At 37.9% G+C, this 17,320-nt stretch overlaps 1 protein-coding gene across 10 annotated transcripts in view; it reads left to right on the top strand.

Moving 5' to 3' along the window:
- The window catches only part of LOC6558541 (serine/threonine-protein kinase mig-15), a 39,677-nt gene that overhangs the window by 10,117 nt on the left and 12,240 nt on the right, over positions 1–17,320 (top strand). For 3 of the 10 annotated variants that reach the window (XM_032742808.2, XM_032742816.2, XM_043215551.1), the window contains 7 exons: positions 9,050–9,494; positions 9,586–9,828; positions 9,894–10,426; positions 10,518–10,712; positions 11,769–11,789; positions 12,640–13,004; positions 13,565–13,727. In XM_032742808.2, coding sequence (XP_032598699.1) covers positions 9,050–9,494; positions 9,586–9,828; positions 9,894–10,426; positions 10,518–10,712; positions 11,769–11,789; positions 12,640–13,004; positions 13,565–13,727 — 1,965 coding nt within the window. The remainder of the gene's footprint in view (positions 1–9,049; positions 9,495–9,585; positions 9,829–9,893; positions 10,427–10,517; positions 10,713–11,768; positions 11,790–12,639; positions 13,005–13,564; positions 13,728–17,320) is intronic. The other 7 variants (XM_032742817.2, XM_032742809.2, XM_032742814.2 and 4 more) reach the window with 6 other exon arrangements.

Below are 17,320 nucleotides of genomic sequence, written 5' to 3'. Positions count from 1 at the left end.
CCGGTCGGAGTTTCGGGTGCAAGTTGGTTGCCTTGTCAATGAAAAAAGTGTCAGGGCTAAAGATTTAATTAAGCGAGCACAGAGCAGAGCAGCAAAGACAGCAACAAAACAAACTTCACACACATACATTTACACACACACACGCACATGCAATATAATTGTATCTATAACAACACTAAAGTTAGTGAACCTCTAAAAATACAATGGGAAATAACACGAGCAGAGCAGAGTAGAGCAGAGAATAGGTTGGGAGAGCGGGCGAACACCACACAAAGAGAGAGGGAGAAAGAGCGGCGCCGGTGAGGCGTCAATGTTGCGGTAAATAATTTGCAATGTTTGCTATGTTGTGTGAAAGAGAAAGGAGCGCAGGGCAAGCGACGACTATACACAACTACAGCGGCAACTAAAACAAAAACGACAACGACACTTTGGCGACGACGCTTCGTTCGTTGTATTCTGTTAGCTCGCTCTTGCTACGATTTATGTGTGTGTGTTGTTGTTTTATGCTCTTGTGTCAATGACTCTTTGTTAATGTTTTCGAATGTTGTCTAAAAACAAATAAAAAATGTGCGTAATAATTAGGTATAAGCTATTCGTTTTGCTTAGCAAATTTTTTGTTTGTTTTTTATTGTCATTTAGTAGTTTTGTTTCATGACATTGAGTTGGGAAGAGGAGAGGTGGAGGAGAAAGAAACAATATAATTTGTTTGCCGAGTACTTGAGCACTGCCTAATTGCAATTTTACGTTGCTTAATTTCAATTTAAAAATTTTACGAGGCTGCGTCTCATGTTTTTTTTGTTGAAGTTTATTTTTTGTGATTGTGCTTGTGCTTGTGTGGTTTCCTGCTTGATATTTTGTATTGCCTTTAATGTGTTTCGCATGTTTCTGTTGAGTGGCGTTTTATTGACTGCGCCTGCCTGCAGTATTGTTGTGCTTGTGTGTGTGTCTCGCCCTCTTTCTCCCTCCTCACGTCTCTTCTTTCGCCGTTTATATTTGTACTTGAGCTACTCCTGCTCCACCCCACCAACCGTTGCGTTGGTCTGGTTCTGTGGTGGGAACGTTGCGCCTGCGTTCCTCAAATGCGGCTGCAGCCCAAAATTAAGTAAATAAAAGCCTTTGCTCATTGTTGTTGTAGTTTCTTTTATTCATTCTCGCTTGGCGTGTTTTATTATTTTCCATCTCTCTTCGACCAACAACAAACTCGTAAATATGAATTCTGCATGTGTGTGTGTGTGTGTGTGTGAATGTCGCGTTATATTGCGCGTAATTGGGTCAAAGTTCGCAGCGATGTTTGGATAATGTTAATTAGAAGTGGGAGGGGGACTAAGCTGCGTGGGCGAAAGTCTTTGGGGGCATTAAACGCATCATTTAAGTGGAGTGCACAAGTCCCAGAAGTGGAGCAAAATGTTGCACTGCAACTCTATGCAGCGGTCTATGCGTCACGCATGTGTCATGAATATTACATGCTACGAGTTTGAAAAACTGCTGAACAGTTAGAAAATCCAAAAATGGATATGCTTCGAAATTACTCAAAATGAACTAAAATAATAATGAGGTGGCAACAACACGCTAACATTAACATTTTAAGTGGGACGAGCACCATAAAAATACATTGCAAGTATTTTCTTGTACCGCAAGAGCTTTTAAGCACCGCAATGGATATGGTCAGAATTCTTAAACTTATGTTAATTTCGAATTCTACGTTCGGCGAATTCATAAATTCATTTTATTTATGCTTGATATATCAAGTTGAATAGGTTTTTCATAAATATGCATGTAAAGCGCCTTACGTCAAATGTGTTTCTTTTGTTGTATTTGCATACGGCCTTAAAATATTACGTTGTGGTCATAATTCCATCATTCACTTTAGACTTTTGATTTGCATACCTCCCTTTCAATTCTGTGACTCATCAATGACTTAAACCACAAATTGCGCCCCTTTTACTTGACCCACTTCGGTGGCTCACTTGAAACCACATAGCCAAACATTTCCTACACCCACCACAAGTAGTAGCAACACGTAATTCGATAACTTCAGTGTCGATAATAGCGGCGGTTGTGCGCGAATTGCACATCGTCATCGATAGTTGCTGCTGTTGTTGTGGCACTCTCAAGGTTGCCCAGCGTACAGAAAGTTATTCAAATATTTGGCTGATTTAAAATGCAAACCTAAAGCGCCGTTCATTACTCACAACAACGCAGCACAACACACAAAACAGCTGGGCAACGGATTCATAAACGGATTCATACTGATTTACATATGTGAATTTTTACTTTAAAGCGTTGATTTCACGATTAGCTCCTCACTTTGGGGCATTTAGTTTTGTTTCCATTTCGAACAACAATTAATTTATGAGTGAAAGTTGCTTGGTTTTTTGTTTTGTATTTTTCTTGCTGCTGCTGATGTTTTTTTTATTTATTTTTTTTTTTTTTTATATTTTGCATGCATGCATAAAGAGCGCACAATGAATCGCCTTTGTTGTTAGGGTTGTTGTTTGATATTGGGAATTATCTAACTGCTGCTGGTCCCTTATATGCATATTGGCTTACAATGCCAACCACACAAACAGACCCCACTGGACAAATGTCACATAACAATGCTTGATTATGTGTGTGTGTGTGTGTGTATTATAATAAACTCGTTGAGTGTCATGTAATTGAACGACAATGACGAGCAACTCTCCTCAAGTTGATGGAACCCAAATGCAATTCCTCATCTCATCTCTTCTCTCAAACGTTTTGACCCGCAGTTGACAAAAGCTTACTGCTGCTTGCGTTACCCCTATCCACGTCTCTGCCCCCCACCCACTAATCACTTGATTGCATTTCGATTTGAGGTTTTGCTCTTCTTCTTGCTCCACACTTAATTCAGTTAATTTCAATTTCACTGATGTGGAGTGCTCTCAATTAATTACGCATAACGAGGAAGCGCTTGCTCTCTCTCTCTCTCTCTCCCCCTCTCTCTCTCTCCCCCTCTCTCTCTCTATCTCTCTCCTTCTCTCTCTGTCCCGAGCTCAATCAATCATCCCTATCAGGGTACATGTGTTTGGGTTTGTTTGTCCCCTGCGAAGCGGAAGTGAATGTGACGTCATCGTCAGTCGGCAGTCGATTCTGTGAACTTGGTCACAAGCCTCGAAGGCGTTAAATAAACGAATATAACAAATACAAATACAAACACACACTGCAAATTATCTTTTGGCACAATTCGCGCCTGCTTATCGCAACGAACAACAGAATATATACAATAAAAACCCAAACCAAATTTATAGACATTTGTTATTATATATATAGTTATTATATACACATATCTCTATCATACGTACTTGAAAATAGAAAAAAAAGAACGAAATACCGGCATCAACATTGAAAATAGCATCAATGAGTCAAAAGTTTACACGGAAAAATTGATAAGAAAATTGTTGTACCACCTATGGTTTGTGGTCGATGACTATTAATGCTAATCTTAATGATTAGAACATTTATAAAGCCAACAATAATGTAAAATATACATTTGTTGGTAATCCCAACAATAATCTAAAAATATCTAAAAACCCTTGACTAATCGTTCAATATAAATATTAAATCTTATATACTTTTTTTGAATTAGTTGTGAAAGTCGAATTAATTCAAGCATGATGGTTAAATATATTTACCTGCAATAAGTTGAATCGTGTTCGCTGGAAAAATATTTGTTTGTTTCTTTTTTATCAAGTTCAGCGAAATAGCAATAAAAATTATGCAAATTTTGATATAAATAACAGTTTTGAAAGACTTTAAATTATTAAATATTTTAAGATATTTATGTATTCTCCATTCACTTTTAACCCTGGTTGCATTATTAAATAATGTTATTGCATTGGCTTGTTATTGGCAAACTGTCTAGAACTTTGAACTTAATCTGATTGGATTTTTTGTTATGCACTTTGTGTAGTATTTTTTTTTGGCTGAGGGTAATATTAAAGTGGTAAATACGCTTTTAGTCCGTTGGCTGCTGCTCAACTGAAAGTGGAACATCAAACAAAACTCGCTAACTGGGTTAGACAGGTATAACTTAAATGAAAGGAGCGAAGGCAGCGGAGGGAGGCAGACAGGGAGGGAGGGCAGACAGGCTAACAAGCAGTCAGTCATCAGTGGGGCATCCAAGTTGGCCAATAAGCCTTTTGTAAAACACTGTGTTGAACCCTGTGCTCGAAAACACCCAACACTCAGTCAAACTTTTAATGGTTGTAAATTTAAATTGAATTTTAATGAAACGAGAAGAAAACGATAGAGACGGAGAGAGGCAGAGAGAGAGAGAGAGAGTGAGAGTGGAGTGATTGAAAATCTAGCTAGAGAACTGCAATGATTCATTCGTTTGGCAAACACAACAGCTTTAAAAGTTATTTTTCATGCATATTTACATTTATATTGTTGCTATTTTCTTGTTGTTTTTTTTCCCATAAATTTCAGTAGAGGTGTGTAAGGTGGTGGAGGGGAGAGGGAGTGGTACTCAATTAACTTTAAGCACACTGCAAAACAAAGTTAAATTAAAATGCATTCATGGTTGCCTTACAAGTGCAGTTTAGAAGAAAAAAACGATTTGATTTCTGGGTTAATTAACACAAACAAGCTGAAGCAAGCAACAATTGGTAATTGATGCGTCGTATCCACCACTTCCCTCGCCCACCACTCACCCCCTTTCAGCCCCTTGGGAGGCCAAGTAATTACCTTAACGCATTTTTGTTTCCCAAACGTATACCCTAACTTTTTTTTTGCAGTTGTAATGGCTTTTATTCTTGAATTTTTGTAAAACAAACAAAAAGTATGAAAATCAAAAGAAAATTTCGAAAGCTCAATAAAAAGGCTTATTTTTTCCTTTTACTTTTTTGTAGCATACTTTTGTGTGTATGAATTTTTGTGTGTTTCTTGAAAAGAGGTCATGTCGCAGTCGGGCACACCCAATGTATTAAATTCTCATTTGTTTTAGATTCGGAGCCACAACAAATTTGCGATTTGAAATCTGTTGTGTGGAGGCAATGGATGTAATGGTGCATGGGGCATGGGGCATGGGTGCGGGGAGGTATTAAAAGCTTGCACAATATTGGCAAACGCAGCAGCTGCGTTAAAACATATTGCCACAAGCATCGCGGCCCTGTGGGCTAGTGGGGCAATATAGCAGCCAGCCAAATAGGCAGGCAGCCCACAGTCGAGGCAGGGCAACCACTTGGTTACTTGACGCACACGTGCGCGGGGTGTGTTACATGCAGCAGCAGCAGCAACAGAACTCTGGTCTCGTTGTCTATGGTGGCTGCTCCCACTTGCAATTGTGTTGTGGCAAGTGCTGTAAATTGAATTGCGGTTTTTTGCCAAGTGTTGCACGTGTGGGCTGTGTGAGACTTTTGCCGACAATCTCTAACAACACTCTATATACATACAATATTTGTATGTATCTCTATATATCTCTCCATCTGTAACTCATACATTGTTGCTGCTTGCCGCAAATTTAATATGCAAGCTCAATGAGCAAAGTGTGTAGTTCGCAGAGGTGTGTGTGCGTGTGTGTGTGTGTATTTGTGTGTGAAATGGAGTACTCCATTGTGGTTGGGGGTTGGCTTTGATCTAATGCCGGCAGAGCTGCGTTGCGGGTGATTCGATTACCTAACACGCGTTGTAGGCATTGTAAGGTGTCCGTTAAAGTTGTTGTGAGGGGAGAATAATAAGTGCAGATCTCCATATGAATGTGTCGTTGTTGTCGTCTTCACACCTCTTTTATTTATAATTTTTATAGTTTATGTTTATTTAAAAAAAAAACGAAGAAAAAAAAAACCTTTGTGTTGAACCAATTCCTATGCAAACAACTCAAAAGTCTCAACTTTCTCGATTATATTCAAAGGAATGCTTCCCCATGGAATACTTAATGCATGTCTTTCCTTCCATCTCCAGCTCTTTGTATATCTCTGGCCTATTTCTTTAAAGTTTCATCACAACTTACCTTCCGTTGTACAGAATGCATCTAATACCATTTCCTCATTCTATTTTCTCTCATTCAGCCGAATTCACTTTACATATTTTGCTGTCTTATCGGAAACACACATTGCCCACCACCGTTATTTCCCATATTTATGCTTCTTCTTTCAGGCTGCCAGCCAGCTGTTTTTAGTTGTTCCATGAATACAGTATTTTTATTTCTATCTCTCTCTCTGTCGGTCGATTAGGCGATTTGCATCAGTCAAACTCAACACGTCAACTAAAAATGTCCGAGATAATCTTTTTAGTTTATGTGACGCCAAGCGCAAGAGGGCTGTGTTTGTATGGGGTATTTGTTGTCCACAGGGAAAAGTGCCCCGCCCCCCGTTTCAAGTTTCTTGTTGTTGGTTTTTTCTTCCTTCTCTTCTCATATTTGCAGTGTCATAGATATTTTAACGCCGTTATCACAATACGCTCAGCAATTGTTATTTAATGTTGGCTGTGGTTGCTCAATACCCTTTAATGCGGTGATATTATGTATATTAGGTAAGCGAACCGGGTTAAAAGTGGTTTAAAGGTCGTTTCTTTCGATACTTACAGTGTATTTCTCAGACCAAAAAAAGGCACGTTTATTTTTTTTTTAGCAACAATTATTACTTCTGTTTGTTGACGTATGATTGCATATTTTTCCGAGTTTGCAGAACAGAGCGTGGGACGTGGGGAAAAATGGGTATTGGAGCAACTTCATGTTGTTCAAGAATGAGAAGAAGAAGAATAAGTACAAGAAGAGCAAGAAGAAGCAGACGACAGTAGTCGTCATTTGCCGTACGAATCACGTTATGACAACACGTAATTGTCTGATTATGCAGTTTAGCTATATACATATAGACGATCGTATGTATGTGCATTTGTATGTGTGTGTGTCTGCTTACACAGAATGTGCAATGTGCGTGTTTTTTTTTGTTTTGTCTGTTTTTTGTCGTTGCATTTTTCATCAAGTTTATTGTGTTTGTTGATTTTCGTATTTTTCTCGTTTTTCACGCCCGGATCACAGCGCAGAGCATTGAGCATTGAGCATTGTGTATCTGCCAGATACTTGTACTGAAACTGAATACTTGAGCAGCAAATCGAAAAGAAAAAAAAAACGAAAACAACTTCTGCATAGGTAGGCAAAGCGAATGGGACAGCTGCTCGATGTCTTTTGAGACACTCCGATGCGGTTCCTCCATTGTTGACTTTACCTTTAAAACATTATTCGTTTCGTTTCGTTTTGGGGCTTTGGTTTTTGTTTTCATCATACAGATATATTTGAACATATTCAGCAGTTTCGTCTCCATAAGGCAAAGGCTTGTCGCTATCGCTGTCGTCGTCGTCGTCGTCGTCGCCGTCGTCGTCGTCAGTGTGTTTGTTTGTTTGTTTATTTATTTGTTTCTGGGATTGTGTTTAGCTCTATTTGCTCTAAAGCTGAACTGTGAGTGCTGCGCGAGTGATTCACAAATATTTTTCTTTTGTATTTTTATTTTTTTATTATTTGATTATTCTTATTGCGGCAATCGCTGTTGGACTTTAAATTGAATTCGCTTGAAGTCGCGTCCGTTGCTAAATAGCTGGCAACTGGATACAATTCAATGATGAGCCATAAACTGGTTGCACCTGCCTCCTCGACTCAGCATGTCCAATCGATTGGCTCTCTCTTTCTCTCGCCATTAGTGCATGTCATTAATTTGCATAAAATCTGTACAATTTTGCACAGTCAACCGTTAGAATATGACAACAGAACAGCAACCACCAAGTGCTGAAAATTGTTGCTTAATAGCATTTTGATAGCAGCAAATATATATATATATATATGTATATATATACGCCCCGCTGGCTAATCATCGTCGTCGTCATGCTGGTCTTCTTCTCCTTCTTCGTTTGGAGCAAGAAAATTGTTATCATATCTCGTTAGGCACTTGATTTATTATGGGTAGCTAACTGCGCTTGCAGCTACTCATGGCAGCTGCTGCACTAGTCGCCAATTAAAACTGTATTAAATTTTAAATGCCATTTTATAGTCGCTCTAAAAAAAGACACCAAAGTGGTGGAGTACTCTCCGCAAATATAACCGGTCAGGACAACTCAATCAGAAACGGAACAAAATCAATTTATGACACTGATTAAAACGACAGCTGATTGAAATGCATTTTTACGCCTTGATTGACTGACTGTCTGCTCGAGGATAATCGATTTTCAAGTCACGTTATTCAATTTTGCTGTGCACATAACGAGCTGTGAAATCGGTATGAAAACGGGAATAGCATAATAAAAAGTGTTTGAATTTTGACCTGAAATTGGATCAATGCAGAAGAAAACAATGTTGAATATTTAGAAAATGCAATCTAGAAAAATAAATGAAGACCACATCGAAAAAGGATTTACTACGAGTTCTTTAAAACCGTTTCAAGTTTAAATGCAGAATTCATCTGCTCAAAAAAGTACAATACTCAAAAATCAGTTTAGTTTAGTGTATAAAATGCATTTGTTATGGTTTTTTATGCCCTGAACTTATTAAAAATTAATTAATGTGTGCATTTTTCAGCGTGTTGGTCTTGAATTGTAAGACGCGTTTATCATTTTATGAGTGTGTAATATTTGGAATGAGCATTTACAATTATTCTGATAAATATATATATATTTATAAATACAATAGTTTCGCAATTTGCTAAATATTTAGAAAGTGCATTAAAAATTAAGTCAAGTCAAAGAGAGTTTTTCTCAATTGAGAAAGAGTATTTTTGCAATAGATTCAATGACTGTACTTAAGCTCCCTCTTCAAGTCGAGCATATGCACGATTCATGATTCTTCCTGTTCTATTGTGTGATGAATGTGTGCATTGAATTATTGTTTACTCGCAACACTTTCAGTCGTAAGTGACTGACGCAGTTTATTGACGTCGTTTCGCCCACGGTCAACAATTCTTGTTGTCGTCGACGTTGTCGAGTTCAAGTGTCTTGTGACTGAAAGAGATTCAATGTCGCATAAATTTACACAGCATGATAAGCAAAGTTTTCGCTTTAATTCTGCACAACTAATGCGTTTATTTTTATTTGACTGTTATAGGGCCGTCATACAAAAACTGGTCAGTTGGCTGCCATAAAGGTGATGGATGTCACCGAGGATGAGGAGGAGGAGATTAAGCTTGAGATCAATGTGCTTAAGAAATACTCAAATCATCGCAACATTGCCACCTATTATGGGGCGTTTATTAAAAAATCGCCACCGGGTAAAGATGATCAGCTGTGGCTGGTTATGGAATACTGCGGCGCTGGCTCCGTTACCGATCTGGTCAAGTCCACAAAAGGCCAAAGCCTCAAAGAGGAATGGATCGCATACATTTGCCGCGAAATATTACGCGGCCTCAGCTATTTGCACTCGAACAAAGTAATTCATCGCGACATCAAAGGCCAAAATGTGCTGCTCACAGATAATGCCGAGGTTAAACTTGTGGACTTTGGTGTCTCTGCGCAGCTGGATCGCACGATAGGCAGACGCAACACATTCATCGGTGAGACGCAAAACTTTTGGGTGAATCATGCTGAACTGAGTTGGGCTTAACTGGTTTGTTCTTGTTTGTTGTTGGCGGTGTTTGTATACAGGTACTCCCTATTGGATGGCACCCGAGGTCATTGCCTGCGACGAGAATCCCGAAGCGACATACGACAATCGCTCGGATCTGTGGTCCCTGGGCATCACGGCATTGGAAATGGCTGAGTCACAGCCGCCGCTCTGCGATTTGCATCCGATGCGTGCTCTCTTCTTAATTCCACGCAACTCGCCGCCGCGTCTCAAATCCAAAAAATGGTCCAAGAAGTTTCACGGCTTCATTGACACGGTGCTAGGTGAGTCATTTTACGTCATATTGGTCTTAGAAATGTAAATATTTGCAACATTTTTGCATTCACAGTGAAGGACTATCACCAGAGGCCTTACACCGAGAATCTGCTGAAGCATGCCTTCATTAAGGATCAGCCGACGGATCGACAGGTGCGCATCCAGCTAAAGGATCACATCGATCGCTGCAAGAAGCGCAAGCAGGAGAAGGAGCGCGAAGATTATCGCTACTCGGGCTCCGACAACGATGACGACGAGCCGCAGCTGGCCGGTGAGCCCAGCTCGATCATACAAGCGCCTGGTGGCGACACGTTGCGACGCAACTTTCAGCAAATCCAGGAAGGTCGCCTCGCCGCCGAACAGCAGCAGCAGCATCATCAGTTGCTTGCCCAGGCTCAGGCGCAGGCCACTGCAGCTCATGCTGCTGCCCAGGCGCAGCTACATCAACAGCAGCAGCAGGCGGCAGCAGCAGCAGCAGCAGCGGCGCATGCAGCGCAACAGGCGCAGGTGGCACAGCAACAGCAGCAGCAACAACAACAACAACAGCAGCAGCAGCAGGCACAGGCTCAACAGCCGCAGGCGAATCGTCAGCAGAAACCGCCATCGGTAAGTGTCGTTTAAATGAGCAACCAAAGCTACAAATTGCTTCTTATGTTACTAATCATTGACTCATACTCTTTCTTTTTTGTTTTTGCAGCGCCAGCAGGTTGAGGAAACGGGTCCGCCGGCACGCCCACAATTGCCGCAGCGTCTGATTGTGGTGCCAGATCCACCGCATGCCAATCGGCCATTGCCACCGACACCGAAGTGCGGCGAGCCAACGGCTCAGGCGCCCTCTCAACAACAGCAGCAGCAGTCGCAGCGCAGCTCGCAGAACAATTTTAAGCCATCGGTGCGTATTCTCCACAGAGCGCAGAGATTACAAATAACCATAGCAGCGATACTCAGCTACTGATAAGAAGGGGCCTGCGTCTCCTAGAGCAATGACTTGCTAGGCTTGCGTGATATAGAAAGGAGTTCGCGATTAAAACTAGCTGTGGTCGGAAGTTGTTCATGTGGTGAATGATAGATAGGGGTATACAATGCAGGCTATACAAATGTGGCAAGATAAATTCGAATAAAATGGATTGAGTAAGAAAAGTTTGCAGCTCTGTTTTGTGTAGCCTATCAGGGAGTAAAATTTAATTTAATTATTTAATAAATTTATGATACACGTACAGAACTAAATTGAACCAATAGAAAATTTACCGTTCATTGTAGATTTCTAGCTATTCAATCAAATTTATAAGCGCGTTTAATCAGACTAATTTAAAGGAATATATTAAAGCATAGAATGTATTACTTAACAAGTTGCCACTGATTACAAAAGCATAGCAATTTTACAATTTTAAATCAGTTTTGTATAATATAATGTGCACCTTGTGCACTTTGAGAGATTATCAGATTAAATCGCTTTTCAAATGTTGACTGTCTGCCTAACTTACAATTTAATTATTAGCGAAATTGAAACCACATCTTATGCTATATTAATGCTTCAAAAATATATCCTATAAGGCGTTTCTTATAGACCCTTGCAAAGCCCACGTTGATCTATTGCTGATTAGTAGTTTAATTCCCGTCCCAGCCTCTTAGCTCATTTATAATTTACCCTTGTAAGAGTATTGTACGATCGATTGTATATATTTATATGATTTTGAACTTCTTTTATTTTCATGTTTTGTGCGTCTACCATAACATAATGCATAACTATATAAACTAAAATATCGACCTTATGATTTCGCTCATGTGTGTGTGTGTCTCTCTCTGTGTGTGTATATTAAACGTACAACATCCCGTTGCGCCAAATATATATTAATATGTACAAATTGTACAACAACCAACGTATAATTTGATCCAAAACACTAAAACACACATTCAAAACAAAATCAATCAATCAATCATACAACAGTTACCACCAAGGAGACCTGAGGTATGTTTTTTATCATTTTCGGTTGTAGCCTGCTCGCTCCTCTATCTCTATCTCTCTCTCGCTCTGTCTATCTCTCTCTCACTCTGTCTATCTATCCATCTATCTGTATCCTATTTATGTGTATTTTATGCTTGATTTACTAGTATGTATATATATATAAACTCCTCCTCTACATTTTTGGAACCCTTGTCGAAATTCTGAAAAAAAATATAATGTACACTTGATGGAGGTACACAAGTACACAGTAAAGAGAGTTCGCCTCTTCGTAACTCTGTTATAACCAATATATACAATGCACGTGCCCACTAATCCACAAAAAAGAAAAAACCTTCGAAAACACTTTCAATTTTTCCAAAATGCAACTAACCAAAAAAAGGAAAAAGTTTATGCTACTATTTGAAGCGGTTCTATAAATAGAAGAGTTGCTGTGATTGATGCGTTTGTAATGCCAAGCATAAAGTCGATTCCGAACAAACAAAAAAAAACTAACTAACCCCGGCCAGTTCCATAAATAGATAATAACTAACCGAGCTTTCTCTAATGTTTGGCCCTGTTTGTTGTTTATCTATGTATATAAGAAGTGAAAGGTACAAACCAGTCTAATGCTCTCTTACTTTTCGTTCCACCCCGAATACAATCGCATTTGCCCCCCATCCGAAACCAACAACTACAACAAACAACAACAACAACAAATGTGGTACCACGTGCAACACTCAAACATACACACACACACACAACACAACACCACACAAACACACACACTACACTACACTACACATAAAAATCCTCCGTGTGCATAAAATGGCCCACAAATATCTATTGTAAAATACAAAAAACAAAAAAAATGTAGGATCATTTGGATGTGTTAGCAGCACAATTAAATGAATTGGGCGTGGTCTCCTCCCAACAGCCGCAGCCACAGACAGCAGCAGCCGGCGGACAGCAGCAGCAACTGGCACAGCCGGAGGCGCCGCCGCGCAACAATCGACAATCGGGTGCATCCTCGGGCAATGGTGCGATCTGTGTATCGGCTTCCTCGTCGTCATCCAAGCCGGCAGCGGCACTGCCACAACAACAGTCCAACAATCATCTGGGACAGGCCGTCAATCCGCTGGATCCGCTCGACAGCAGCGACTCGGACAGCGAACCGGATGAGCCCAACGATCGGGCACGCAACGATGGCACACTTTTGGCCAGTGATCCGCCCAAGCCGCTGTAAGTACCACGTACTCCAAAAATACAGAAACCCATGCCGCACAAAACGGGAGGCGCGTCAAAATTTGCATTGCAACACAGTTTGTAAAAGTTGCTACACAACATTTACTAGTAATTTGCAAATGGCGCACAGCACTTAACATTTCATTTATTAAAGATCAAGCTTTTTATAATGGATACATATATCTATATGTTTGTAGATGGAGTACAGCAAATAATTCAATTCAGTAAACCATTTTTGAAAAATTTGATTTTAAACTATAAAAATGAATGAATTGTTTACATTTTAAAAATGTATGGCTGTGCTACAGATATAAATAGGTATATAGATAGAACTTATCGTATACAATACAAATTCACAACATGCTATACAATTTTCTGTCACCCATTACCGTTATCGTTACCTGCACCACTCCTCCACATCCACATCCACTTCACGCATTATTTTCATGCCACTCATTTATCGATTTGTTTGAAATGCCGACCCGTTTTTGCGTTTTGCCGTTTTGTGTTTTTTCCTGTTTTTTTTTTGGATTTCGGTTTTTTTTTGGTTTGTTCAGACCCGAATTTTCATACAGGCCTGGCTTGGGACCCGTCTCTGAGGACACAACAACAACGACCACACCGCTGACCCACGGCAGCGGTGGGCCACCAAATCGACCCTTGCCACCGACGCCGGATGACGATGATCAGGCCGGAGATCGTACGCTGATCATGAAGCGCGTAAGTAGACGCCATCTAAAAACCAGTATTACCCATTAAATCTAATTATTAGATTAGTTTCTTTTAGTATGTTTCCTTTAGTTTAGTTTTTAGTTGTTTTTTCTCTTTCTATTTGAGATATATATTTTTACTGAGATACATCGAGAAGTATTAGGGCAAAAGCTCAGGTTACTATCTAATCTAAACCTTCAGGCAGCTGTACAAATTGTAATTAGCTTTTGTAGGGTTAAAGGTCTAAATAATTATAAAAGAAAACAAAACAAAACAAAACAAACAACAAAAAAAGTATATTAATATTAGTCCATTAAATCAACAACAACAAAAGTTTGGATGGTTGTGGTTCTATTTAGACAACTTTATGCAGCAAATACTATATATATATATAATTTATTTTTAACTCTTAACCCAATTTGATGAATGAACGAGTTTCATTTGAGCCTAGTTTAAACTATTATAAACTACATACTTATTTCTATACTAAATACATATTTATTTACTTATTTTGATCAGTATGTTTTGTAAGAACAAAAAAAACACGGTATGCAACTTTTTTCGTGAATTTCTTTTGTACAAAGTTTTATGTAATATTCCCAATCTTTATCATTTTTAAATCTGTCTGTGTCATCAATATATATAATTGAAAGTCGGACAACGGTTTAGAATAAAAAAATATAATTTTATTGAAAACACGACTTCTTACTTTTGAGTACAAAATGTGACTGCTTACTATTGAGTACAAAATGTGACTGCTTACTATTGAGTACAAAATGTGACTAACTTAATTACTGAATGTGCTGCTTTATATGGATATTCTTCTCGTCGTCCAGCGTGGGAACTGCTGAGTTGACAAATGCAGCGTGATCGTAACTTCTTCACTCAGTTGCGCGTTTTTCGGTTGGCAACTGAACTGTTATTATTTGCAGCATCAGCTATTTTGCTTGCAGCTGGGTACGGGTGTATATGTGAGTGTTTGTTTGTTTATGTCTGGCTTGTGCGTGTGTGTGTGTGTGGACATGAGAGATCCATGTGATCTGAATATGTCACTTCCCCATCCATTAGAAATTGGCTTGTCCTCAAGCGTTCAGTGTAGGGTATATTCTTAAATCGTTGGCGCTTTCCATGGTTGCTTTGTCTTCATTTTCGACGGGTGGTGTTGTTACTGTACTATTCTTATATTCTATTATCGTTCGTTTTGGTAAATTTTTGTATTTGAATAAAGAATAGCTAATTATTACTATTGATAATATTGTTACTGATGTTAAGCTTATGATTAATAATGTATTGTTTGTTCTTGTATGTTCTCTTATGAGTTCTTTAGTTTGTATGAATGCTAACGGCTCTGTTTTAGTTATATTATTACTGATATAAACGGTTTGTGTAAAATCTGATATTACATTTGATATCTGGATATCTTCTAATTGGACAGAACAATTGGTTGCTTTAATAATGTTGTTTCCTAAAATTTCAATCTTTTGTGGTATACAGTTTTGATTAAGTGTAATTTTAGGTAAGTTCCAAGTTAATATTACATTTGGTTCTATGAAATTTATTTCATAGTTTTTTCTTGTTTTTGTGTATTTACATTCAACTTCCGTTTGTTTCAAGATACCGTTAATACATTTGTTTGTTATTAGTTTCTTTTCTGTTGCTGAATAAGTTTTATTCTTATGTAAATAATATTTATCTTTAATAGTTTCGGTTAAAATATTCTTTTCCTTGTCTGGATATGGTATTATTGAATATAATGTTTCTTGTGACAGAGTTTTCGGAATATGTGATATTATTATAATTTCATTTGTCTTGGGTTCTATCCAAGTTGATGTTTTTACATTTAACAATTTTTCTGAATTGACATTTAATAATTGATCATGTTTTAACAATTTTGGATTAAAAATTCCCAATCTGGTCAGTTGCATTCCCATCTCGATATCTTCGATGTATTCAGTGAATTGTTGTAAGTTAAACAGTAATAAGCTTAATTTTGTGTTCTGTTGTGACATTTCTGTCATGCCGTCCATTATTTTTATGCCATGATTGACTGCTTCTATGACTTTGTTTAGTTCGTTTACCTGTATGCTATTAGCTTCTAAATCATCAATTTTTTCAGTAAGTTCTGTTTTGTCGTCTTCAGTTAATGTGCCAAATAAGTATTTGTAACCTTTTCCTACTAAATTTAGGAGTCCTCGTTTCTGTCTTTTGATTATTCTTATTCCGTTCATTTCTCTTTGAAGTTTTTCTACTAGATATTCTACTTGGGGTAGAGCACTAAAATCATATGTCTGAGATATTAAATCTTTTTCAGTATTTTCGGTTTTTGTTAGGTTTACTGTTAGGCAATGGTATTCGAAATCTGAAGGTATGCTTAATGAGCCTGTTTTAAATAAAACGTACCCGTTTTGTGCGTTTACTTGGTTAATGTCTATATTTTGGGTATTACTCTGAGTTATTGTTAGCGTTAGTATTATCATTGTTAGCAGGTGGATCGGTAGGTGAATCTTCTGTAGTTGACCTGAAATTATTGTTATATTTGTTTATGTTTATTTTCTTTTTCTTTTTGAATTTAGTTTTGTAATGTATGATTTTTCTTCCTCTATTCGTTTCTTCGAAATGTTTGTTATCTAACTGTTTTATTATGCCTGTCTTCCTGAATGGATTTGTCGTTTTTGATTTGATAAGTGGCATTTCTCTATAGTTTGTATCTATTTCGTAAGTTTTTCTTTTCTCGTTTAGCTTGTTGATCTTTTTAATTTTATTCAATTGGGTATTGTATGCTGGTGATCCGGCATAAATGAAGATGTCTGCTGGTGTTCTACCAGTAGTGCTATGTATCGTTTTATGGTTATAAGTGTAAAGTATTATTTCGAATTTTGTTAACTTATTTTCTTCGTTTGTGTCTGAATTAATTATTCTTAATTTTTCGTTGACTGTTTTGTGAAACCGTTCTACGTCTGATATGCCGTTCTTACTTGTTGTGATTTTAATTTTTACATTTTCTGAATCTAACCAAATTTTTAATGCTGCACACATGAATGCTGAGTCTTTGTCTGCTTTTATTTCTAATGGTTTTCCCATTTCGTTGAATATTTTTAATAATGCTCGTTTTGCTTCTAACCAATCTTTACTATTTATTTCTATTAACGTAGCGTATTTTGAGTATACGTCTATGCATGATAAAAATTGCTTATTATTGATAATATAAAAATCTATAACGTATTTTTCTCTAGGGTTGAAAACCTCAGGTGTTATTTCATAACTAAATTTTGTGTCCCTGTGCTCCACTTTTGATATATTACAGATTTCGCATTCGTTAATTATGTTTTGTATTAGTTTTTGGTAATCTGGGAAATAATATTTTTCTTTAAACATTACTATAGTTTTTTCTATTCCTGGATGTAAAAGTTTTGTATGGTCGTTTAATATGATTTGTTTCAATTCTGAATAAGTTTGAATATCTTTTAATTTTTTTGTGGTTCTCATAGTTTTTATCGGACAATCTCTTTGTATTATTTCTAAATAGGCTTTTTGGAATATTGCGTAGTCACCTTCGTGTGGGAAGTATATAACGCTGTTTTTTGCACAAAGATATTCTTTTA

This window comes from Drosophila grimshawi, unplaced genomic scaffold (genome assembly GCF_018153295.1).
Source record: "Drosophila grimshawi isolate 15287-2541.00 unplaced genomic scaffold, ASM1815329v1 contig_44, whole genome shotgun sequence".
In the NCBI taxonomy this organism is placed as follows: domain Eukaryota; kingdom Metazoa; phylum Arthropoda; class Insecta; order Diptera; family Drosophilidae; genus Drosophila; species Drosophila grimshawi.
The sequence above is the reverse complement of the archived record's forward strand: the minus strand, read 5'-3'. Positions and strand labels throughout refer to the sequence as shown.